This window comes from Heterodontus francisci, chromosome 42, assembly GCF_036365525.1.
Source record: "Heterodontus francisci isolate sHetFra1 chromosome 42, sHetFra1.hap1, whole genome shotgun sequence".
NCBI lineage: Eukaryota > Metazoa > Chordata > Chondrichthyes > Heterodontiformes > Heterodontidae > Heterodontus > Heterodontus francisci.
Genome location: NC_090412.1, coordinates 8,531,323 through 8,557,555, shown reverse-complemented (window position 1 = coordinate 8,557,555; position 26,233 = coordinate 8,531,323). Strand labels below are relative to the sequence as shown.

Sequence of the window (26,233 nt, the reverse complement as noted above, 5' to 3'; positions counted from 1 at the left end):
CCCTTCCCCCCCCCACCCCACAAAGTTCACAAACTTTAATCTTTACCCCTTCCTACAATCCCCCAGACCAATGAAAATAGTTTGACCCCGCTCTCCCCCTCCTGCACTGAGGAACGTACCTGCTCCCCCCTCCCCACCAGTGTTCCGCCTTACATCACTGGTCGGAGATCGGACAGTGTGGGAGTGCTGGCCACCGATAGCAATATCGGAGTCGGGCAGCCGGCGGGACCAGGTAAGTCATTAATTCTTTGATATCCATTGATTAACATATTTAAATGGCGCTGCTGTCGCCGAGCGGCAGGGAGATCATAAGAACTAGGAGCAGGAGTAGGCTGTCCGGCCCCTCGAGCCTGCTCCGCCATTCAATAAGATCATTCAATAAGATACACAGTTATTATGAGAGGATGAATTGCAAAAGTTTCTAATTATTTCAATTATTGAGATTCTCTACGGTCTATACACAGCTTGCCTCCTAACAGGCCTACATTGGGTCAATTTTTACTCTTAGCAAGCTCCAGAGCTACTTACACAGTTCAGCCTGTCAGAATATTAACCCTATTGCAAAAAGCTGCAACAAATTTTTTTTAAGTATTAAAATAAAATGTTGGAAATACACAGTGGGCCCATCAGCACCTGCATAGAGAAAAGTGGGTTCATATTTCATATGTGGTCCCTTGGCCAGAGTGGAAAGCTTGGACTTTGCTCATTCTGACAAAGGCTCTTTGCTCGGGACATTTTACACTTTTCAGATGCTGACTGATCGGCTGTTTTTTTCCTCCAGCATGTGCAGTTTTTTTTGGTTTCCTGTTATCTCTACTGTGTTTTAAAATCAATTTTAAATAATCTTGTCAGTTAATTAATATGGGACAGAGGATCTGATCACTGGACATGAAGTATTACATGACAGCATTTTTCCAAGAATGGTGTTTAATTCCAGGGGATGTGGAACAGGACATGTTACATGGTAGAGGTAAAGGAATAAATCGTAGAAAACCCCCTCCAACTGCAATGCAAACTCCAATGTAACACATATGATTGAATTTCTACTTTTAAAGGAGTTAGTTTAGTCAATAACTTGACAACCGTCCTTCAATATTATCCCTTAAGACTCTGTGTTGGCATTATTCAATGTTTGATAATTTGAACGTTTGAACAGGCAAAAAAACTTCCCTTTACATTGTTTTCATACCTTAAGCCCAACTGTCTACAGACAACCTCTGCGTCCAGATCATCCCACTGGTCATCACACACTGTCCCCCACTTTCCACCATGAAAAACTTCAACTCGACCTTCGTAGTCCTCCTGCCCTCCAACCAGACGAATGGGCATTACTGAACCTGCACTTGAGAAAAGCAAGACAAGGACCTGTAAAGTGACATTTTAATATCAACATAATCCTCAATGACAATTTTGATACTCGCAGTAAAATGCAATGATGATAACTTTAGGGCACTACAGTGCCTGGCCAGACTGGAGATTCTATGGCACAGAGAGGTGGGTTTTGCATGCTGAATTCTCCATGCGATGAGTCTCTTATCTTAGGTGTGCCTCAACTGGGAGGTGGCAGAGCCTAAGCATTGTCCACACTGAGGAATAGATAAATAGGCCCATTTTTATCTACTCTCAGTTTCTTTCTAGGTCATAGAACACCATGCTAGATTCTGGGACAATGCGCATGTCGTGTGGAAGAAAATGTAAAATAACTTATCTGCTGCCTGTGCTGTAAGAGCCATTTCTATTTGCTCTTATAAAGAAAAATTTGCACTTATTTGGCACCTTATCATGATACATGTCTTTAAGAACAAGTTATTCACCTGAGAATGACCAACAATAACAACTTGCATTTATATAGCATCTTTAACATAGTAAAATGTCCCAAGGTGTTTCACAGGTGTGATTTTCAGGCAAAATTTGAGCCACAGAAGGCAATATTAGGTTAGGTGACCAAAAGCTTGGTCAACAAGGTAGGCTTTAAGAAGTGCCTTGAAGGAGAGAGTGGATGGAAAGGTTTAGCATGGGAATTCCAGAATCTAGGGTCTAGGCAGCTGAAGGAACAGCCACCAACAGTGGAGTGATAAAAACCAGGGGATGTACAAGTCTGAGGCCGGAATTGGAAGAGTGCAGAGACCTCAGAGTGTTGTAGGCCGGCAGAGGTTATGGATGAGTGAGGTTATGGAGGGATTTGAAAACAAGGATGAGAATTTGAAAACTGAGTCGTTGCCAGACTGGGAGCTAATGAAGGTCAGCAAAACAGGAGCAATGGGTGAACGGGACCTGGTGAGCGTTAGGATGGCAAGGGAACCCAGTTACAATAAAGCTGCTATCCAGTTCTTTGTCTAATGTATTATATTATACAGAAATAATAAGTATCAACTGTTTTTGTTTGCAAATCCATTAATTTCAGGTAAATTTGATGAGAAGTTTACTTCTGACTTTTACCTTCTGGAAGTCCACACACAACTCCTGCATCATTGGTGTGCCTGCAAACTCCACTTGCTAATGTGCTGTTTCTACATCGCAGCAAGGCTGCTTCGTCACCACGACAGTGAACCACCTCCACATGTATGGGTCCTGATCCCGCGCCGAAGAATGAATTCTTCTTGCCAAAACCTATTTCACTGTGAACGGAAGTGACAGAGGAGAAAGGGAGGATCAGGAGGAAAGGACGGGTTAGGCGGTCGCAGTGGGAAAGGAGGGAAAGGGAGGAGAAGAAAGAGTGGGAAGGAGAAGGAGGGGTAAGGAAAGGAAGTGACAACTGGTTATTTAATGAGTAGAATTGTTTGCACTACATGTTTTGGAAATTTACTTCCTCTGTGCATTGTTTTTAGTGTGCTAGTTAACAAATTTGTGTTATTTTGATGCACTCATTAACTTTCTAAAAATAAGCAGATTAATGACTGCAAGAAAATAGTGTGGAAATTTAACACAAAGACATTAATCAATGAAAATAACGTGCAAAGGAAATTAAGCTTCTTTTATAGATTTGATAAATAAATAAACTGTTTCTTGATTCATTGGATAACACTTCCTCAGATTATTTAAATCCTGGAGGTAATCATAGGGCTGCTAAAATGACCTGAGATAAATAATATAACCCCCTGTTCAGCATTGTATTCACTTTGCCTACAGTATGTTGACTTCACTCTGCCAACACAAAGAGCAATAGATATCTCCCAAAACAATAGCCCAGTTCTTCTATCCCAGTGCACACAGGAACATAGGAGAAGGAACTGCCCACTTAGCCCCTCGAACCTGTTCTGCCACTCAATGAGATCATGGATGAACTGCAATATAACTGCACATACCTGCCTTTGCCCCACATCCCTTAACACATGTTATGACCAAAAATCTATCAATCTCAGATTTAAAATTAACAATTGACTGAACAACAATTACCATTTGCAGTCTCCTATAACATAAACGTAACAATAATGTACTACTAGCCTTAATTTTAGTGCTCAAGTCTCTGGAGTGGGACTTGACCCCACAACCTTCTGACTCAGAGGCAAGAGTGTTACCCACTGAGACCTACATTTGCAATGATATTACTTGGTCGAGTTATCTAATTATTTTCTAATCATTACTACGAGAAAAGATCTTGATTTTAGTATAAAATATATAAAATGTGAAATTCAATCCTTTAGATGGCTGACTCCAACATTTGCTTTATTGTTCACTGCACGTTCCAGGTAAGGTTTGTAAATATAGACTGGAACCAATAGAACAAATATGCTTTGAGGGGCTCATACTTGTACTGCTCGCAATCAGTAGATTTGCTGTGGAGTCCTCCAGACGCGAGCATGTGGCATAAAATGCTCTGCCTGAACTAAAGGAGAAATCAGAGATGGGGCCAGTCCTGCCTTCCAGAGATACACTGGAGGTAGGGGCAGTACTGAGTGTAACTGCAGACTTCAATATCCCACACGGTTCGCCTTCCCACCTCAAAGAGAGCTTAGAAAGGAAATATTGGAAATATTAATTGTAAAAACAGCAGGGATGATGTTCATCTTGGGCAATAGCGAGTCAGCAGCTGGTTTTACTCTGCTGTGGCAGTTGATGCATTTTCACCTGTTCTGTTGTCAAGATGAGCTTCACTCACAAAAGGTCAAGCTTAATTTCAGCCTTTGTATTTTTCCCTGGGCTTTTTAGAAGTCTGCGAAAGGAGAAATAGTCAAATCTGCTATAATAGTGTGGTTGGGCACACGTTTGTGATTGTATACATTTCAAGGTGCCAATTTTCACTGAAATAAGAAGCCCTCAATAGGAAGAATGAATCGTGGGTTAAGTCTGGTTGGCTATCTTCAGACCAGGAAATGGCTGATAACACAGAGAGAACAATATGTAATAAATGACATTAGAATTAGTGAATCACAGACCTTTACAGCATAGAAGGAAGCCATTCAGCCCATTGTGTCTGTGCTGGCTCTTTGGGGCAATCCAATTTGTCTCACCCCCATGCTCTTTCCTTGTAGCCCTGCCAAGTTTTACTTTTCATGTATATATTTAATTCCCTTTTGAAAGCCACTATTTAATATGCTTCCACACTTTCAAGTAGTGCAGTCTAGGTAGTGACAACCCATTGCGTTAAATAAATTCTCCTCATCTCCCCTCTGGCTTTCGAATGAAAGGAAGTTTGGTTTTGATGTTAAAAGTGTTAGTATTTCTTCCCCGCTGTGCTCTGCTCATGTTACGTCACATCTCTGGCCCAAAAGACTGGCAGGTCACCTGCTCCCAGTCCTCTTCTACTCTGGCTGAGCAATGGCCATGAACAGGTACTTCAAAGTGCGCTGAAGTCACTCTCCCTATTCGGCTTTCAGCTGGAGTATGGCTGATGTTGATAGCGCACTACTTGGACAAGGCAGGGGTGTACCTGCACCCTGTCACTCTGGCTAATGCAGTACCGGCCCAATTGGCTGTGCCACTTTGCTCCCCAACCTCAAAAAGCTTTGTCATTTAAAAACAGTGAAAGAGACAATGGGACGAATCCGGCAACACAACAACTGACCAGAAACAAAATGGTTCAAAACTGATGCAAGCAATTCCTACTGCGGTAGAATAAAAACACGGGGTATAAAGTGATTAAACATTGAACAGTATGATGCCAAGATCTATACATTGATTCGGAGGTTTAATATAACCTTGGCAACAACTGTAATTACTGTGTTCAGAATAATTGCTGAATGTATTGTTCCAATATTTATACCTCAATCTCAGCTGACGGCAGACCACACTGGCATCTCTATCATCCCAATTCTTGTCACAGACAGTGCCCCATTGTCCATTGTAAAGTAACTCCACCCTTCCCTCATGTTGGCTGGCTCCTCCACTCAGTCGAATGGCACCTTAAAAATCCAAGAAAACTAAGAAAAGACTTATTGTCCTTTGAAAAGTAACAATTCCTTAATCAAAATAAATTGCCACTTATTATGTAGATCATAAATACTTCAGACGAGTTATTACAAGTGTTGGAAAGACTCAAGCCATGCTGAAATTCTCCTCAGGCATCGTAACCCAACACTAATTGATTTAGAACATGCTGATTTTGTCGTCGCATTACTTATCCAACTGGCATCCCCTTAATCCTGCACTTCAGGACCAATTTTCCTCAGGCCATCCTAAAGAGTGCTCTGTAACTCTACCAGCACCAACGCACCTCCACTTCTTAGAGTTGACTTCCTACCACTCATGCATTGCTGCTGCCACAACATAACTGCAGCCAACACAGCGCTGTTTCTGAAATTTAGGCTGATGGGCAGTTAGTCGAAGTAATTAGACAGCTAAGCCTGATAATAAATTCATTACTTTAAGAATATGCATGGATCAGTAACACAGGCTCGCGTGGGCTACCTCATTATTCAGCCCAGCTGACCAGGAAGATCAAGTTCAACTTGAAAATTTTATTGCTTCACAATCTTGCTGCTGGTTTCCAACTGCTTTCTTGAAAGATTTGTTGATATTCATTAAATCTGCTTAGGTTGAGGGAGGATTATTTGAGGCAAGTGATCTGGGAATCACCAACAGCTCACCTCATGAAGAAAGTGAGTAGATGTGCCATACAGTCTAGGAAGGTGCCTGGTTTGAAATCTGTTCTGCACTGGGTCAGCTGGTCTCAGCAGATTAGCAACTAGAGGGGCTACGATTGCTGTACCTTGACTAGGTAGGGGTGAATGGGGTAAGGGTCCCCACTCGATTGGCCTTGGTTCAAACTTGGACAAAAGAGCTGATCTCAAGAGGTGAGGTGAGAGTGATTGCCCTTGACATCAAAGCAGCATTTGACCGAGTATGGCATCAAGGAGCCCTAGCAAAACTGAGGTCAATGGGTATCAGGGGGAAAACCCTCCGCTGGCTGGAGTCATACCTAGCGCAAAGGAAGATGGTTGTGGTTGTTGGAGGTCAATCATCTGAGCTCCAGGACATCACTGCAGGAGTACCTCAGGGTAGTGTCCTAGGCCCAACCATCTTCAGCTGCTTCATCAATGACCTTCCTTCAATCATAAGGTCAGAAGTTGGGATGTTCGTTGATGATTGCACAATGTTCAGCATCATTCGCGACTCCTCAGATACTGAAGCAGTTCGTGTAGAAATGCAGCAAGACCTGGACAATATCCAGGCTTGGGCTGATAAGTGGCAAGTAACATTCGCACCACACAAGTGCCAGGCAATGACCATCTCCAACAAGAGAGAATCTAACCATCTCCCCTTGACATTCAACTGCATTACCATCGCTGAATCCCCCACTATCAACATCCTAGGGGCTACCATTGACTGAAAACTGAACTGGAGTAGCCATATAAATACCGTGGCTACAAGAGCAGGTCAGAGGCTAGGAATCCTGCGGCGAGTAACTCACCTCCTGACTCCCCAAAGCCTGTCCACCATCTACAAGGCACAAGTCAGGAGTGTGATGGAATACTCTCCACTTGCCTGGATGGGTGCAGCTCCAATAACACTCAAGAAGCTCGACACCATCCAGGTCAAAGCAGCCCGCTTGATTGGCACCCCATCTACAAACATTCACTCCCTCCACCACCGACGCACAGTGGCAGCAGTGTGTACCATCTACAAGATGCAGCGGTTAGCACTGCAGCCTCACAGCTCCAGGGACCCAGGTTCGATTCCGGGTACTGCCTGTGTGGAGGTTGCAAGTTCTCCCTGTGTCTGCGTGGGTTTTCTCCGGGTGCTCCGGTTTCCTCCCACAAGCCAAAAGACTTGCAGGTTGAAAGGTAAAATTGGCCATTATAAATTGTCACTAGTATAGGTAGGTGGTAGGGAAATATAGGGACAGGTGGGGATGTTTGGTAGGAATATGGGATTAGTGTAGGATTAGTATAAAGGGGTGGTTGATGTTCGGCACAGACTCGGTGGGCCGAAGGGCCTGTTTCAGTGCTGTATCTCTAATCTAATCTAATCTAATCTAAAGATGCACTGCAGCAATGCACCAAGGCTCCTTAGACAGCACCTTCCAAACCCGCGACCTCTACCAACTAGAAGGACAAGGGCAGCTAATACATGGGAACACCACCACCTGCAAGTTCCCCTCCAAGTCACACACCAACCTGACTTGGAACTATATCGCCGTTCCTTCACTGTCACTGGGTCAAAATCCTGGAACTCCCTTCCTAACAGCACTGTGGGTGTACCTACCCCACATGGACTGCAGCGATTCAAGAAGGCAGCTCACCACCTCCTTCTCAAGGGCAATTAGGGATGGGTAATAAATGCTGGCCTGGCCAGCGACGCCCACATCCCGTGAATGAATTAAAAAAAAATGTTTTTTAAATCCCCTGCAGGATATGCACTGTCTAGGGCCCCACACGAAGAAAGGCCATGAAAGCAAGCCAGCAGAGAGTGTTCAGCTCCCAAGGACCTAAACACAGCAAGGTTTCAATGCCTTGAAGATGGGAAAATTAATGGAGAGGTGGGGAAATATTCAAAAACATACACTTTAATATATATTATATACTTTTGCCAAATATTCCTAGCCTTTCTATCTAAAGATTAATTTGTTTCTACAGTGTATCGGCACATTGAACCCTTTCACTCCTTCATTGAAAGATATCTACAACAGCTACTTTTTTGATAATCTAGATATCTTACTTACCTATTTCGACATTGCAACTGGTCAAACTTCATCCTGTACCTCTCCTGCCCTCCATCCCCAATTATTCCCAGTGGAAAAGGCAGGAGGATTTGGATCACAAATTTGCCTACATTGCCCACCAACTATGGTTGGATTCATGAGGGGGATGCACCCCTGTAATGGGCTTTAGTCTTGCCCACTTTTCCTCTACTGTGAGGTGAAGAATGCTGCTGATGGACAGTAATCCATGCAGCACATCATTTCATTAAGAAGCTAAAAACCAATTCTCACATCAGTTGCTAAGCATCCTAACAGATCCTTTTCCAGGGCACTCAAAGTTGATTGACTGTCCCTTAAATTTTACATTCCTTCTAATCCTTCCCAAGCTACACATCATCCCCCTGGTAGTGAAGGTGAGTACGTCTTACTCAAAGATTTTGCCCATAGATTTTAATTCCTTCATCAAGGGAGAATGCATGGGCCTCTATCACCTCCCTTGCCTGACAGGACTGGGAAATCCCTATGTGGAGAACTGCGAACCACAGGCTTAGCTATCCGTTCAGTTTTATTTTCCTTCTTGCCTGGATCAGCATTCTGCAGCCCAACAGAAATTGAGGAATACCTTCACCCATTTCAATGGTCATGATGAGTGTAAAGAAAACTGAGCTGTTTACCATGATTGCAGTCACATTCTGCCCAGCTTATTGACCCCGTTTTCTTTCTGTAGAAACACCATGGAATTGTTTCGCCATCGGGATTGCGGCAGAAGTTGTGGTCGCCGAGACCCTTGTTAGGATACTGCTGGACATAGTCTGGGAATTCTGTCCACTTCAGACACTCTTCTCCAGTCACAGTGAATGTCACCGACCCAGTGTAGTAACCCAGTTTTGTGAAACTCCCTAAGCACCAGCTAACAACTGCAGAAGCAAAGGAAGGCTTTAAGTAATTAGGCTTTGTTCTTCACTTGTTTTACACTGTTAAAGAGGATGGGCAAGTAATTTGCTCCCAGGAACCTGTCAATGCCACACGTGATTCAACCACTAAGTGATGTTTGAGAATGTACTACTCTCGGTCAATCCCTTTCAATTCCTTGTGGGAATTTTCTAAACCTTGCTCATCACTGCTTTCTCATTGTACAAAATGTCTATTGACATCACTGTGTCGGCTAATTAAGGAAAGACTTGCATTTATACAGCACCTTCCACAACCTCAGATCATCTCAAAGTCCTTTACGGCTAAAAAAGTCCTTTTGAAGGAAAGAAAGACTTGCATTTATATAGTGCCTTTCACAACCACCGGACATCTCAAAGCCAGTGGAGTACTTTATGCAGCGTAGTCACTGTTGTAACGTAGGAAATGAAGCAGCCAATTTATGCTCTGCAAGCTCCCACAATCAGCAATGTGATAATAACCAGATAATTTGTTTTTGTGATGTTGATTGAGGGATAAATATTGACCAGGACACCAGGGATAACTCCCCCACCTGAGCAGGTAGATGGGGCCTCAATTTAACATCTCCTCTGAGAGAAAACACCCTCAGTCAGTACAGTACCAATGGATGTCAGCCTTGACTTTTGCCCTTAAAAGGGCTGGAGTGGGACTTGAACCTAGAACCTTAAGATTCAGAGGTAAGAGTGCTACCAACTGAGCCACAGCTGACACAATAAGTTGAAGGCAGGGGCAGGACTTAAAGCAAACAGTCTATCTTACAGCAAACAAAGTCTTATACAACCCTCACTGTTTTGCAAGGACTGAGAACTCAAAATATAGGGAACCGCAAACATTAGCCTGGCTCTTACCATGCCTTGGTTCAGCATATTGGACCATCTACATCCTTGGTCAACGTGCTACTCAGAAAAATACCGGCCAGAATTTCTGTATATAAAAAAAACTGACATCTCACAAGACACGCAGGTTTTAAAAGTTATGAGCAATATGGATCATCATCTTTCAAAGTTGAAATATGTTGGATCCATAAAGAGAACTGTTTCTAAACAGATGTTCAGTGCAGACTAGATTAAATTACTCCATTAGGACAATGCATAACCACATCAAACATGGGTATAAAATAATTTTAAAAGAAAACATTTCTATTCACATTGCTTTATCATCAGGTTGTCCCAAAGTGATTTAGAACTGATTGATTACTTTTTGAAATGCAATCACTGTTTTTATGTAGATAATTACGACAGCCAAATTTTGAAAAGCAAAGCAATACACTCAGCAAATGAATGAATGACCAGGCAATCTATTTTTGGTGAAGTTCACTGAGAGAGAAACATTGGGCAGAATACTGGAGGATTTCCCTGCTCTTCTTTAAACAGTGCTACCGAATCTTTTATGTCCACCTGAGAGGGCAGACGGAGTCTCGGTTTAGCATCTTACCCAAAAGACGGCACTCCAGCAGAGCAGCACTCCCTCAGTACTCAGAAAATAGGAGAACTCCTACATCCAGCCACTTCTGGTTGAAGACTGAACCTCTGACTACTGTACAGGTCTGACTGGGATCTCAACTGAGTACTCAGCTCACTTCAGATATCTGACTTGCCAAGCTAAGCATCGTAGACAACATAAAGAAACCACCTAATTTCACAAAGGTACAGTTCAAAGTCAAAGTCTTCTGCTTTGATAATAAGGTAGATTTGAGACTGGGGAAACACCTGTCCCTCGGTGTTTTTCTGAAACTCAATCCCTACTGGACAGGAGTGGGTTTGAACTTTGGCACACACACAAACAGCCTGGCTCCCTCTTCTAGACATCAAGCACCTGTCTTGCAGTTACAAATACCGCCTTTCGCTTCTGCTGGACTTCTTTGTTGTAGCGTACAACATGTAGTGAGTATTGTTCACTGTGGCTCAGTGGTAGCACTCTTGGCTCTGCGTTAACAGATTGCTGGTTTATGCCCCGCTGCAAAGACTGACACCTGTGTGCAGTACTGAGGGAATACTGCAGTGTTGGAGGTGCTGTCTTTCAGATGAGATATTAAACCTCTCAAGAGAATGTAAAGGATCCCACAGCACTACTTCGAAGAAGAGCGGGTCAGTTATTCCTGAGACCTGGCCAATATTCATCCCTCAATCAACATCACTAAAAAAGATTATCTGGTCATCATCACATCACAGTTTGTGGGATCTTGCTGTGCACAAATTGGTTGCCACATTTCCTGCATTACATTTCAGTTAATTAAAAATCTGGAATTGAAAGCTAGTCTCAGTAATGGCACCATAAATCTATCATCGATTGTCATAAAAACCCATCTGGTTTACTAATGGCCTTTAGGGAAGGAAATCTGCTGTCCTTACCTGGTCTGGCCTACATGTGACTCCAGACCCACAGCAATGTGGTTGACTCTCTCTGAAACTGCTCTCTGAAATGGCCTAGCAAGCCATTCAGTTCAAGGGCAATTAGGGATGGGCAACAAATGCTGGCCTTGCCAGCAATCCCCATATCCCATGAAAGAATTAAAAAAAACTTCATTGGCTGTTAAGTACTTTGGGACATCCTGAAGTTGTGAAAGGTGATATATAAATGAAAATCTTTTTAAAGCCTTTGACAAACTCAAAAGGTCCAGCAAATGTGATGATCTCTTGAAATGAAAATTCCCCCCAACTCCTGTGCAGCAGATGTTGGGAATGGGGTGATCTATGTCTGTGTGAGTAAGGGGCTATTCGTGGAGCATAGAAACAGGAATAGGCCATTCAGCCCCTTGAGCTTGTTCTGTCTATCTGTGAAATCTCACCCAGAATTATATTATTTGAACCCATTTCATCATTTAAATTGTTTGCTCTTCCATTAGAAGAAATGAAAACATTGCTCCCAGCAAGTAACTGCCCTCGCGTGAACCCAGCTTCACTCCTCGCTGTTCAGAAGATCCAAGTAATGTAGGAACATGTTGAATTGCACAAAAAAAACTATTTATCATGCCAACCAGTTTTACTGCAATGACAAGAAAGCTTCTCAAGGCTGTCTTCCTGAATTTCCAAACTAAACATTCACTCTTTTTGACTTCTAAAACTATTGTTTTCAATAATAAATTATTTTTTATAACAACTTAATGAAAACAAATCTACACGTGGGTAAAACATGCAAGGTGACTTTTCTCTATTCCCAAATGATTCACATTGTGCAGTGCTTTGAGATCTGATAAGCTGTGATAACAAATGCATGTTTTAAAAATATTTGTATTGTATTTATATTTCCTATTATATTATATATTAAGCTATTCCAGCATTACAACAAGGACTATGTTTCAGCAGCACTTGATTGGTTGTAAAATGGTTTGGGACTTCCTGAAGTTGTGAAAAGAGCTTTATAAATGCAAGTCTTTTTTTATCTAGATGTATAAAAGATGTCGTTTAACAAGAACAGACTTAAAACATGTTACCTGATAGATGATTGTCTTTTTCTTGATGGGTCTCTGCGAACTGGCAATAAAGAAAACATCATAAAATATGAATTAACCCAGTACATGTATGTGCCCTATCTGCAGAATGGTGAGCTGCTGCATGTCTCTCAGTGCCGTTTTAAAACCAGATTTCACCATGCAATATCAAGTCCAATTCACAGGTTCAAACCAGGCTGAAGAAAACTGGGGACTTTGGAGCAGCAAAATAGCAACGGTTATCAATCAGAGAGCGGGCAAACTGACTGCAAATTGTTCCTCTGTTTCTATCATTTTAAATTTAAGAAAGCTTGTGGACTAATTTTTAAAGTAATTAATTAAGCTGCAACCTTACCTCTGCGCCCACGGAATAGAAATATAGCACTATGGAGATAGCAGGAGGCAATACCATTCTGAAGTTACATCCTAGCCCGGATTCCGGAGCTGCTGCGACCCCACTGATCTATCTGTCTGAAATCAGAATGAAGCAATTTCCAGAACAGCTTTCCCCTGATTTCCAAAGGAATGGGAGGAAAGGCAGTCCAGTCCTGTCCCGGGTCAACAGGCGAGAGTGTTCAGAAGAGTGAGTCTCCAGAAAATCACAGTGCAGAGCCAGACCTGCAGTGAGTGTGTGTGTAGGAGCTCAGTGAATGGGTGGGACTAGACCGTGCACACACACACAAAAAAAACACATCAGACTGCAGATAATCTCAGCCCATCGGCATATTTCGCTTCTCCCTTTCGGCACAACCGGATTGGCAAAAGATTCCCCACCCCCGCCATTGCATCACCTTAATCATAGCCCATTCTAGGATGCTAGCCAAGTGTCAATCATGATTACAGTGCCCTTTGAACACAGGGTCGGGTTTAAGTGGATGTAAGGGAGCTGCGTCTTCACAACAGAAAACTTTCCTAGCCCAAAGATTACATAGAATTTACAGTACAGAACCAGGCCATTCAGCTCAACCAGTCCATGCTGGCACAGCCTTCTCCCACCCCTCCTCATCTAACTCTTTCAGCATACCCCTCTATTCCTTTCTCTTTCATATGCTTATCTAGCATCAACCAGTTCCACATTCTCTTTGGGTAGTTTCTTCTGAAATCCCTACTTGATTCCTTGGTGACTGTCCTATATTGATGGCCTTCAGTTGGTCTCTTCTGCAAAAGTGCAAAACATGCTCTCTCTGTGTTTACTGTATCAAAACTTGGCAACATTTTTAAGACTTTTGTTAGGTCACCCCTCTGCCTTCCCTTTCCAACCATTAGTAAACACAAGACAAAAAATAAGAGACTGCAGAGAGGAGCGAAAGTCGATGTAGGGTAGAAACAGAGTGATATTTTCTCCCGTCTACACTTCAGAATTTGTCAGTGTAACATCGGGGGAGTTGGGTTCAGTGTTAGGCACAATGACAATAAAACATACAATTGGGATTGAGCCTCCAACCCAAACTACCAGGCCAATTTTTAAAATTATATTTAAATAAATTAAGAGTACTCCAAGGGTTCAGATGGTGACAGGAAATCCATCCAATTGAACAGGGCAAAGCCGGATCCAAGTAGATGTTGTTTCTCCCCTCCTTCCTATATATAACATAGATTCTCACCAAACATCCTGACTCATTTCCGCAGTGTATAGTTGCTAATTACATCCCCTAATTTAATTACTAAATTCACCATGCACAGGAAACTGGATGGAATAAAGTTGTGTGCTCCTGAATAGTTCCCCATCACATATAGCTTTGTTTATACAAAATATTCCAAACTACTTATCCCTGCTCTATCAAATATAAACCCATTGCCATCCAACTCATGTGAGAATGCTACTCACTGACACACATAACCATTAACGATGAGTTGGAAAACTGAGTAAACAAATGAGGCATTTCTAAAATGTTTTAATCGACTTTTAAGAATGCAATAGTTGGTTACCTTCCATGTCACGTACCGTCCTGACATATATCGCCATTTCATCACTATCGATGGGTCAAAATCCTGGAACTCCCTACATAACAGCATTGTAGGAGCTCCTTCAACATAGACTGCAGTGTTCTAGAAGAGCCATCACCACCTTCTCAAGAGCAACTAGAGATGGGCAATATCTACCGAACTTGACAGCGACTCCCATATCCCGAGAATTGCATAGTGCAATGATAGGTTGATAACACCTCTTTCTTTGAGTCAGTTTGATTTGTGGTGCTGTCTCTCCCTATGGGGACATACTGCACTAATGCAAGTCCCCAAATCATCATTGCTTGCAAGAACTAAGGATGGGAACCCTCAAATGTATGTGGAGGACTGCTGGAGTTTTAACTGCTTAAAACCATAAAGCTTACCAGCAAACACTGGTGAATTACCTGCTTACAAATAGATCAAGCTACCAGACCAGATGATATCCACCCTTAACGTCCTTAAAAAAATGGAGCAGTTGGTATGCAAGCCCCTTGCTCATATCCTTCATTGACTGCTGAACTTGGGGACTGTTCCCCTAAACTGAAAGGATTCTAACATAATTTCAATTTTTAAAAAAGGTTGTGGCAGAACCAGGTAACTATAAGCCCGTGAACTTGCCTTCAATAACAGGTACAACACTCAAAGGAATCATTAGGGATGCCGCATATGCCTACAGAGATAGAGAAGGTCTTGTCAGGAATAACCAATACTGCCTCTGGAAAAGAAGATTGTGTCGCACGAATTTCATTGAACTTTTTGAAGAAGTGACCAGGTTAGTAGATGAGAGTAGACATTATATACCTCAACTTTAAGAAAGCTTTTAATAAGGTACCTCACAAGAGAATCTGCTGGAATTAAGAAATCATCAACTGCATGGGATTGAAAATTGTCTGAATTCCTGTAGGCAGAAATGTGTTGTTAATGGATTTGGATCTGCTTGGAGACTGGTTACCAGTGGTGTCATACAGGGGATTGGTGTTAGGACCTTTGTTACTTACAATTTTCATTAATGATTTGGATGCATATGTTGGGAGAATGTTCTGCCAGTTTGCAGATGATACCAAGATATGTGTGATAACTAGGACTGTAGAGGATGTTCAATGAATGTGAGCAGATCTTGATGAATTAGAAGAATGGGCTCAGGTTTGGCAAATGTTTAACTTTTAAAAGATCAAATGCTGAATGAACTTACAACCCTATAACTTTCTTTGTCCATGTTTGCTGCATCCACTGCATGTCCACTATTTATGACCTTGTTACCTCCTCAAAGAATTCTGAGGTTTATTAAGCGATCATTCCTTTTGAAATTTGTGCTGGCAACTTTCAATTATTTTCTCTTTATCTAGATGGTATCTATGGTAACCTCACCCAGAACAATTAAAAACTGGCATGGAGACGGGTTTCCTGTCCAATTAAGGGCAGTGAGCAGGCTCTTGAAGTTGGAGGCCCATCAGAGACCTTCCAGCTTCAGAAAAGCAGCCGGCTGCGGTACAAGGTAGTAAGTAGGAGGACGCCTCAACAAGAAGCTGCCCTCTCAGCCACTTTTTAAAGAACTTCAATTAAAAACACAAAACGCAGCCAGAAACTGGTGTGTGTGCTGAGTGGGAGGGGGAGAACCTCTTACAGGGTGGCCTTTGGCTGTACCCCCATCCAGGCAAGCAGGGAGGGCCTGTCGTCTTGCCAACTGGCACCCCAGCCTCGCACTAGGCGCTTGCCTCCAGGTAGTTGCTCTGTCCCCCGTTGCGTCTGCTCAACAAAGCTCTTAACGAGCCTTATTTCCTGCCCCGCCTCACGGGGGTGGTGGCCTTCCCAGGCCCAGACATTTCGCCGACATCAGGAATGGGGTAGGGGAGCCAGCATGCTGGCCAGCCTCGTAATTTTTGGGCCCTGTCTGCCTCAGCTCCCAAAGTCACAGGGCCCGAAGATTCAGTCCATTAACTTTGTTTCTCTCTCCATAGATGCTGCCTGACCCACTGAGTATTTCCAGAATTTTCCGTTTATATTGTTGAGTATCAGAACTTGAAGGTCTGCTGGGTGCCAATTTTAGCATAATGTTTTCGAATTTTGCTCGGAAAGAGCAATAGGTTATCTGTTCTTTCTTGTCTCTTCAATGGGAGCGAAAGTACTGATGTAAATCAACAACTTGGTCTTGAGCAGAAGGAAAGGTGGGAGGCATTCAAGGAAGAGATAGAGAGAGTTCAGAGCAAATACGTTCCCTTAAAGAAAAAGGGTGGGACTAACAAATCCAGAGGCCCCTGGATGTCAAGGGGCTTAAAGGAGAGAATAAAGGAAAAAAAGGGAGAAGCATATGACAGACAGAGAGGGTTCAATACTGCAGAAAACCTAGAGGAGTATAAAATGTGTAGAGGTGAAATTAAAAAGGAAATTAGGAAAGAAAGCATGAAAAAATATTGGCAAGTAAGATCAAGGAAAAGCCCAAAGATTTTTTATAAATACATAAAGAGCAAGAGGCTAACTAAAGAGTAGGGCCTATGAGGGTTCTTAACAGTAACCTGTGTGTGGATGCAGAGGACATGGGTATGGTTCTTAATGAACACTTGGTGTCTGTTTTCACAAGAGAGAGAAACTATACAGGGATTGTAATGAGGGAGGAGGAGTGTGAAGTATTAGATGAAATTAACATAGTGAGAGAAGTATTAAGGAGTTTAACATCTTTGAAAGTGGATAAATCCCCAGGCCTGAATGAAATGTATCCCAGGCTGTTAAGGGAAACAAAAGACAAAATAGTGTAGGCTCTGACCATCTTTTTCCAATCCTCTCTGGCTACAGGTGTGGTGCCAGAGGACCAGAGGATAGCTAACATTCTAGCACTGTTTAAAAAGGGAGAAAGGGATAGACCCAGTAATTAAAAGCCAGTCAGCCTACCCTCAGTAATGGGAAAATTACTGGAAAAAATTCCGAGGGACAGGATAAATCGTCATCTAGAAAGACGTGTTTTAATAAAAGGCAAGTCAACATGAATTTGTTAAGGGAAGATCGGGCCTGACCAGCAAGTGAATTTTTTGAGGGGGTAATAAGGAGGGTCGATGAGGGTAGTGCATTTGATGTAGTCTATATGGATTTTAACAAGGTTTTTGATAAGTCCCACATAGCAGACTGGTCATGAAAGTAAAAGCCTATGGGATCCAAGGCAAAGTGGCAAGTTGGAACCAAAATTAGCTCAGAGGCAGGAAGCAAAGGTTAATGATTGATGGATGTTTTTGTGACTGGAAGACTGTTTCCAGTGCAGTTCCACAGGGCTGAATACTAGGTCCCTTGCTTTTTTTGTGCATTGTATCAATGATTGGCACTTGAATGTAAGGATATGCTTAAGAAGTTTGCAGATAATACAAAAATTGGCCATGTGGTTGATGATGATGAACAAAGCTGTAGACTGCAGGGAGATATCAATGGACTGGTCAGGTGGACAGAACAGTGGCAAATAGAGTTCAAGGCGGAGAGGTGTGAGGTAATGCATTTGGAGAAGGCTAACAAGGCAAGGGAATATACAATAAATGGTAGGATATTGAGAAGTGTAGAGCAACAGTGGGACCTTGGAATCCACAGATTGCTAAAGGATGCTGGACAAGTAAATAAGGTGGTCAAGAGGCATATGGGATACTTGCCTTTATTAGCCGAGGCATAGAATATAAGAGCTGGGAGGTTATGCTGGAAATGTATAAAACACTAGTTAGACCACAGGTGGAGTACTGTGTGCAGTTCTTTTCACTGCACTATAGGAAAGATGTTACGGAACACAAAAGTCAGAGTGTATCAAGCCCGTGTCCTCAGTACCTTGCTCTATGGCAGCGAGGCCTGGCAAACATATGTCAGCCAAGAGCGACGTCTCAATTCATTCCACCTTCGCTGCCTCCGGAGAATACTTGGCATCAGGTGGCAGGACCGTATCTCCAACACAGAAGTCCTCAAGGCGGCCAACATCCCCAGCTTATACACACTACTGAGTCAGCGGCACTTGAGATGGCTTGGCCATGTGACACATTGTACAGAGAGCTCGCCACTGGTATCAGACCCACCGGCCGTCCATGTCTCCGCTTTAAAGACGTCTGCAAACGGGACATGAAATCCTGTGACATTGATCACAAGTCGTGGGAGTCAGTTGCCAGCGTTTGCCAGAGCTGGCGGGCAGCCATAAAGGCGGTGCTAAAGTGTGGCGAGTCGAAGAGACTTAGCAGTTGGCAGGAAAAAGACAGAAGCGCAAGGGGAGAGCCAACTGTGTAACAGCCCCGACAAACAAATTTTTCTGCAGCACCTGTGGAAGAGCCTGTCACTCTAGAATTGGCCTTTATAGCCACTCCAGGCGCTGCTTCACAAACCACTGACCACCTCCAGGTGCTTACCCATTGTCTCTCGAGATAAGGAGGCCAAAGAAAGAAGAGGAGGAAAGATGTGATTGCACAAGAGAAGGTACAGAAGAGATTTACAAGGATGTTGCCTGGACTGTAGAATTTTATTTATGAGGAAAGATTGGATAGGCTAAAGTTGTTTTCTTTAAAACAGAGGAGGCTGAGGGGAAACCTAACTGAAGTGTATGAAATTATGAGAGGAAAGCTCTATTCCTATTGTTTTAGGGATCCATAACCAGGGGCATAGAGTTAGGGTAAGAGGTAGATAGTTTAGAGGAGATTCAAGGGGCTATTTTTTCACCAGCGGATGATGGGGATCTGGTACTCACTCCCTGAAAGGGTAGTAGAGGCAGAAACCCTTATAATATTTAATACGTACTTAGAGAGGCACTTGAAGTGCTGTAACCTACAAGGCTATGGACAAAGAGCAGGAAAGTGGGATTAGGTTGGATGGTGACTTGTCGGCCGGTGCAACACGATGGGTTGAATGGCCTCCTTCCGTGCTATAAATTTCTATGATTCTATGAAACCTTTCTATTGTATTCTGAGCAACTTAGAGGCACAACAGAGAACTGTTTGGATGAATTTTATATATGCACTGGGACTTGGTCTTCGATGAAAGACCTTTCACTCTTACCGAGCGTGGTCCCAAGGAACTATGTCAGTGTTAAAGTTGACACCAGGTCCAACAACCCACCATCTTCCACTTTCAGGACCATCTACTTAAAATCAGAATTATACACCGAACACATCGGCTCACACAAATACTAAAGGGGAGGGAAAAGTTGCTGATGCAACAATCTTCCTCGATGATATTTTAAACAATTTACCATCGTTCAACAAGACAAAAATTAATTAACATTCTAATACATCAGCGAGCAGAGACTGGCCCCACAATGCATGTTATTGCAAAACATCCACAAGACACTTCCCCACTCTTACAAAATCACTGCTGGTCTATTAGTAAAGGCTGTAAGTACAGTAAGTATTGGAACTTATTTATTGGACCAAGTTAATTGGAGCACAGGAACACAAGATCCTTTCTCCTGTGATTACAAAGGGCTTGGTTTGATTTTATACAACTCTGTGACAATACTGAACAACATTCAAGGAGGATTATTTCAATGTTAACTTCACTGTTGTCTTTATGATATATGATTATCTACAAACCATTGAAAATGTAATAGGCAATTCTCAAAACTTGTTCTTTCGTATACAAACTGGTAGATTTTTCTGATAGATCTTCCCGAATGTTAAGATTCGCTTTTACTTGACATGTGAATGATTTTTACTTTACATGTGAATGATTTTTACTTTAATAGAATGAAATTGTTCTGAAGCACAGCTGGATGACATATTGAAGAAAGCGTTGTATGGAAATGTGCAAAATGGGTTTGAGTTGCAATATCCCACAATGGGGTCTGTGATCTCAGACATTACCACCATTGGCAAAAAAGTGGAAAGCAGGGATGGAAGCAGCATCAGCCCAGACTGCTGTAGTGCACCTCCTCACATCTAGATAAGAGACCTGGGAGCAGATCATCTTCACAGATGGGAATTCTATGTGATGTGGTAGACCCAAGGAGTGAGACTAAAATGCAACACAACCCAAAAGAGGCACAGATCCTTCATGTGCATGCAACACAACTGTCAGTTATGAAATATTTCAACATGTATTTCACAAAATATAATAAATCACCATTATTTGTTACCCAATGAGACCCATTGTCTTGAATATTTGTGTATTTCAGCTGAGGACATGGTCTTAGGTCTGTCAGATTTGTACTGTTATTGATGAACAATATATTCATGCAATTCCCACAGCTGTTATATCCTTCAGGTAAAAGCCACTCAAACAGGCAAAAGGGGCTAACAGCAGCCTTTTGAATCCAAATAGTTCTTTTGCGTGCTTCAGAAACAGAATTTTATGTCAGGTGCGTTTTGTTAGGATATCGCTGGAGCAACTTCATGGCTTGTCTGGGAGTCAAAGTACCTGTTTGTCCCACACTGTCCAAACTTGCTCTCGCTTTCCGTTCAGCCTGCAAGACAGACATTCCCATTAAGGCATCAAGATAACTACATTGGAAGGTTTGATCTGCATAACAGAGTGCCTGGGATAAAGCCCCATTTTTTGCCTGTGAAAGGAATGTTACAGAATGTACTTGATACAGTGAGTGTGGCCTTAGGAGCAGTATACTGCCATCAATTCCAATACCGGTGTAGTCAACAATCACAAGGTTCCCTGGACAACCCATTGCTGCCAGCGTTCTTCAAAAACTGAAATTCCAGCAAAGAGAAGAAACCCCAGCAAGGGTATAAATGAAATCCATGAGAAGACTACCCAAAATCTCCATAAAAATAAACTGAAGTGTGTATGTGAGTTGCATTCAAATCCATTAAATGTAATCAAATGCCACAAGGCTGGACAAACTGCAAAATTACAGTGCAGTAACTGCCATACCCCTCCTCAATGACATCCAAGATTCTCCAACTCTTTAAAAAGTTCTTTTAAAAATAAAATATATTAACATTACCATACAGGTCTCAGTGAGATACCATATTTACATAACTTGTGGACTTGACTGGATAGAACACACAATGTGCTTTGTTGCATGCTAAGTGCATTCATTTTTTGTGATATCTCATTGGATTCTGTTTCTTCCACGAGTTACCCTCAGTTATTGTTACTCACTCTAAAGCCCAAGTCTGCCTAAGGCTTGAACATATTCCCACATCTGAGGCAGGTACACTTTTCAAAGTTACACACAGGGCATAAAAAACTGCTTGGTATGCAAAACGTGTTCCCCCTCTCACCACTGGTCCTCAGTTTCTCTCTCTCACACATCTAGTGGCTATGACATTTAACTCTTGTTTCATATAGCCACTCATCCCACCCCGCCATAAAAATGAGACCTGGAGTCAGAAGGAAATCTAGATCAAATAATTTTTTCTTAACCTCTCTTGAACTCCCTTTCCCAAAAGTATTCTTGTGAAATTGGCAATATGGCCAGTTTTTTTTCTTTTGCACTAAATATACCAACATTAACTACAGTTCCAGCATAGTATGTTTACTTTAATTTTACCTCTGCTTTGGCTGTGCATGCATAGAATGCCTGAATCTCTTTGGCACAGGCTCTCTCACTGAACTCATTTTGTTTCCAGCAAGCCATCATCACCGACATCTCTGTGATACACGTTGCCTCTGTGAATTATTAAAACATTGGTAAGGATAATAGCTAGAATAAATGCTGATACATAAATAGAAGAGATTCTGCCTATTTTAAATGATGAAATGTAGATGATGGGCTGACACTCATAAGCCAGTCTAAGCTTGAGAACTGAAAATAAAACAAGATAAATCAGAAGGTAGCATCAAGTTCAAATTTCAAAAGTTTGATTACAGGAGCAGTGGAAGACCGCCAGAGATAAAGGAAAAAGAACTTGCATTTATTCAGACCTCAGCGTGCCCCAAAGCACTTTACAACCAAGCAAATACTTTTGAAGTACAGTCACTGTTGTAATGTAGGAAATCATGCACAGCAAAATCCCACAAATAGTAATGAAATAAATGGCCAGATAATCTGCTCTTTGTTTTAAACAAAAAACTGATGTCAATTGAGGATAAATATTGGCCCCAGGGCATCGGGGAGACATCCGCTTGCCACTCTTCTTCAAAATAGCGGCTGTGGGATCTTTTATGTGCACCTGAGAGGGCAGATAGAACCTCAATTTAATTTCTCATCCAAAAGATGGCACCTCTGACAGTGCAGCCCTCCCTCAGTACCGACATTAGTAGTGTCAACCTTCTGACTCAGAGGCCAGAGTGCTGCCCACTGAGCCATGGTTAGATCCTCAGGGAGAAAGGAATAGAAAACAATGCCAATAAGATAAGAGGCTGTCCAGAGGCTTGGGGGCTAGCATGGAGCTGCTGGGCTGAATGGCCTTTTCCTGTGTTACTACCGGGTGACACTCACCTCCCAGCCGGCTCTTTCGGTTCGCCACCTTATCGGCCAGCACCAGGGCTTTGTTGGGCTTCAGCACCGGCCTCCCGTGTCGCCTGCTGACCAGCCAGGCCACCCGGGCCTGGACATTACCTCCAGACACCGCCATCACCGACAGAGCAGGTTGCAACTGCGCCTGCGCAACACGCTGCCGTAAAGGAATACGCCACCTTTGGACGCTGACCTACTGCCGTAAATATCACCGTTGAAAAGAGCCAATTGTAACAGTTCAGGACATGTCTTGCTGCTGTTTTGTATGGATATACACAACTATATATTCTACTGGTTAGTGAGGACAAATGAGGGTGCACTTAAACATCCCATTCAAAGCTCTTCTTAATGCAAAGTTTGTTTTACATTCTGTTGCTTTGATTCTTTATTTTTTCCCTTTATTATTTAATTCAAAAGTGCCTACACTTAAGTAGTATTTCATTACCTGTAAATTGCTTTGGGATGTCCTAAAGCACTCTACCTCTTTCTCCTCCTTGAAGGCCCTCCAGTTCAACACATCTCTTTGACGCAGCAATGGTCATGGTAGGGAAATAGTGAGCAAAGTGGAGATGAAAAAGATGAAGGAAAAATGGAGTAAGGGATGGAAATGAAGAGTGGGAAATAAGAAACAAGGAGAGATGAATAAGAAAATAGAGGGAGCGGGATGGGATAAGGAAGCTGAGTAGGAGACAAGTGATAGAAGAAACATGCATTTATGGGGAATCTAGATAAACACATGAGGGAGAAAAGAATAGCAGGATATGCTGGTAGGGTGAGATAAAGTAGGGAAGTAGGGTGGGAGGAAGCTGTTGAGGAGCATAAACACTGGCATGGACGTGTTGGGCTGAATAGCCTGTTTCTCTGCAGTACATTCAATGCAAGTTCCTGGCGAGCCCATTTTCCTCACACCGCTATGAAGCATCTCAGTACACAATGTCATTGCCCTAAGTGTAATATAAAAGTGCCTTACGTGATGCTGCAAAAAAATGCAAGAGTTCCATTCTCCAGCAGTGACATTCTTCACCTTGACAGGCAACAAAAAAGAGAAAATTCTCCAGTAAGAATCAACTCATAACTTGTCACTTCTGGCCTTTTCGTCTGCAGAATTATAGTGTTTTTTAAATCTGCTACTCACAAAAGTCATCCCTGAAGCTATGACAGCTTGACATTGAGCATGAATTTCAGATTTTATCTGACTACCATTAGCTAATTACACTGACTGGGATGAATGGAAGATACTAGACATATACGTCAGTGTGAAACTTTAATTCAATTTGTATTCTGACATGTTCAAACTCCTGTTAATTATTAACAGTTGCACTTAGAGTAGGATGTGGAGATCCAGCAATCCATGACGGGTGTAAATAAAAAATGAACTGCTTGTTGGCTTCTGCAGAACACGTTCATACTCAATTATAGCTTCAGCAGGAAAGAGACAAGCTCATTTTCTCCATCATAATTCAGGGACATGTCTGGACTGATGTGTGCCTTGCATGAGAAGTACCTTGTAATGCTGTAGCTCATACTTGCAGATGAAAATAAAAACTGTGGGACGCTTTCCTATATTGAAGGTACTGTATTGAAGCAAGTTGTTGTTTTAAAACACAATTGGAAGATCTTTGAGCCTCCTGGTAACAGAAGGCTTCAAAATACTACCAGTTACAAAAGCTGTACAGAAAGTACCTTTTACATTGAAGGACACATTTTACTCATTTATAAGGGATCAGTCCCCATAATTAGATGCAGGGGAATATATTGAACAGACAAGTTACCTGATCAGAAAGTTGTAGATGGGTCTCAGCTCTATAAGGTAGTGTTGCTAACAGTGGTTGGACATATTCCTGGAGGTGTCATGATCTGACTGCTGCTTTCCAACTGTCCCACCCCCACACTCCTGCCATCGGTCACTCAATAGTCCATTCTCTCGGGGCCCGGCCCTCCCACGCCAGTTGGAACATGACTAGACTCTTGGATGATTCTTGACTCAGCCTTTCCTCCCCATGTACAATATTTTAAGAATATCTAAACAAAAGTGTTCAATTTAAAAAGAAGAAAATTTTTTTTTCAATGGCCATGATTTTTCTTCTGGGTCACTTGTAGCAGTGTCCTGGAGATTACTCTTTAATTCCTGGAGATTCCAGTGCAATCCTGGAGGGTTGGCAACCCTAATATAGGCTGTCCTCACAAGTTGAAAATAAGCTGCGTTCAATTCATATACTGTCATTTATCACTAGCAAATGGTATAAAAGATTCAAATGCAATCTGTCTCTCCCAATTATCTGTGCACCATGGTGTTCCTCTCTTGTATTATCTCCTGGTTCCCACGCCCCTGCCAAGTTAGTTTAAAACCTCCCCAATAACACCAGCAAATCGTCCCGCAAGTAAATTTGTCCCAGCTCTGTCCAGGCTGTACAGGTCCCATCTCCTCCAGAACTGGTCCTAGTGTCCCAGGAATCTAAAGCCCTCCCTCCTGCACCATCTTTCCAGCCATGCATTCATCTGCTATATCCTCCTATTTCTATACTCACTTGTGCATGGTACCGGGAGTAATCTGGAGATTACTACTTTTGAGGTCCTACTTGCTAATTTCTCACACTAGCTCCCTAAATTCTGACTGCAGAATCACATCTCTCTTCCTATCTCTGTCGTCAATACCAAAGTGGACCACGACCACTGGCTGTTCACCCTCCCCTCTTAGGGTGTTCTGCAGCCCATCAGTGGCATCCTTGATCCTAGCGCCAGGGAGGCAACACACCATCTTTGATTCATGACTGCGGCCGCAGAAATTCCTGCCTATTCCCCTAACTGTTGAATCTCCTATAACTATCGTTCTTCCAGTCCAGCTGAGCTAGGCGTAGTGCCATGTCCTTGGCTCTGGCTGCGCTACCCAGATGAATCATCACTTTCCTCAGTCTTCCGAACGGAATACCGGTTGGAGAGTGAGAGGTACTTAGAGGATTCCTGCGCTACCTGCTTGTTTCTTCTTGACTGCCTGGTGGTTACCCATTCCCTCTCTCCCTGCATACTCTTAAGCTATGGGGTGACCACATCTACAAACGTGCTATCCACGAAGCTCTCAACCTCATGGATGCGCTGCAGTGACACTAGCTGTTATTCGAGTTCCAAAACCTGGAGCTTGAGCTGCTGCAACTAACAACACTTCCTGTACATACGGTTATCCCAGATACAGGAAGTGTCCTAGAGTTCCCATGGAGGACAGGATGTGCACACCAGACGTTGGAGCAGCCCTACCATTCCACTATCTATTAGATAATAAACCTTACCACTGCCAATAAACCTTGCTACTGCTAATAAATACCTGAGTTTAGAGGCATTAGTTTTAAAGGTTTTCCTAACCTTTACACTGGCAGGGAGGAGTCACTGTAATAACCCTCTATCATAATATTGTAGAACTTAAAGATGCTTTCATTAATAGATGACTGATCTTTAGAAAAACTCAAAT

The 26,233-nt window shown here is 42.6% G+C and overlaps 2 protein-coding genes across 3 annotated transcripts in view; both read right to left on the bottom strand.

Moving 5' to 3' along the window:
* si:ch211-51a6.2 (neurotrypsin) overlaps positions 1-13,159 on the bottom strand; it is a 38,037-nt gene extending 24,878 nt beyond the window's left edge. For both annotated transcript variants that reach the window (XM_068020505.1, XM_068020506.1), the window contains exons 1-6: positions 12,817-13,159; positions 12,465-12,504; positions 8,755-8,997; positions 5,204-5,342; positions 2,440-2,618; positions 1,190-1,337 (exon numbers count right to left, since the gene is read on the bottom strand). In XM_068020505.1, the coding sequence (XP_067876606.1) occupies positions 1,190-1,337; positions 2,440-2,618; positions 5,204-5,342; positions 8,755-8,997; positions 12,465-12,504; positions 12,817-12,873 (806 nt within the window). In that variant the 5' untranslated portion in view covers positions 12,874-13,159. The remainder of the gene's footprint in view (positions 1-1,189; positions 1,338-2,439; positions 2,619-5,203; positions 5,343-8,754; positions 8,998-12,464; positions 12,505-12,816) is intronic.
* A 6,605-nt stretch (positions 13,160-19,764) lies between these two features.
* Positions 19,765-22,912, bottom strand: chchd1 (coiled-coil-helix-coiled-coil-helix domain containing 1). Its single transcript, XM_068020308.1, has 3 exons — positions 22,753-22,912; positions 21,862-21,980; positions 19,765-20,817 (listed from the first exon to the last, which is right to left on the bottom strand). Exons 1-3 carry the CDS (start codon positions 22,886-22,888, stop codon positions 20,704-20,706), a joined length of 369 nt encoding a protein of 122 aa, XP_067876409.1. The 5' UTR covers positions 22,889-22,912; the 3' UTR covers positions 19,765-20,703.
* Positions 22,913-26,233: the final 3,321 nt, after the last annotated feature.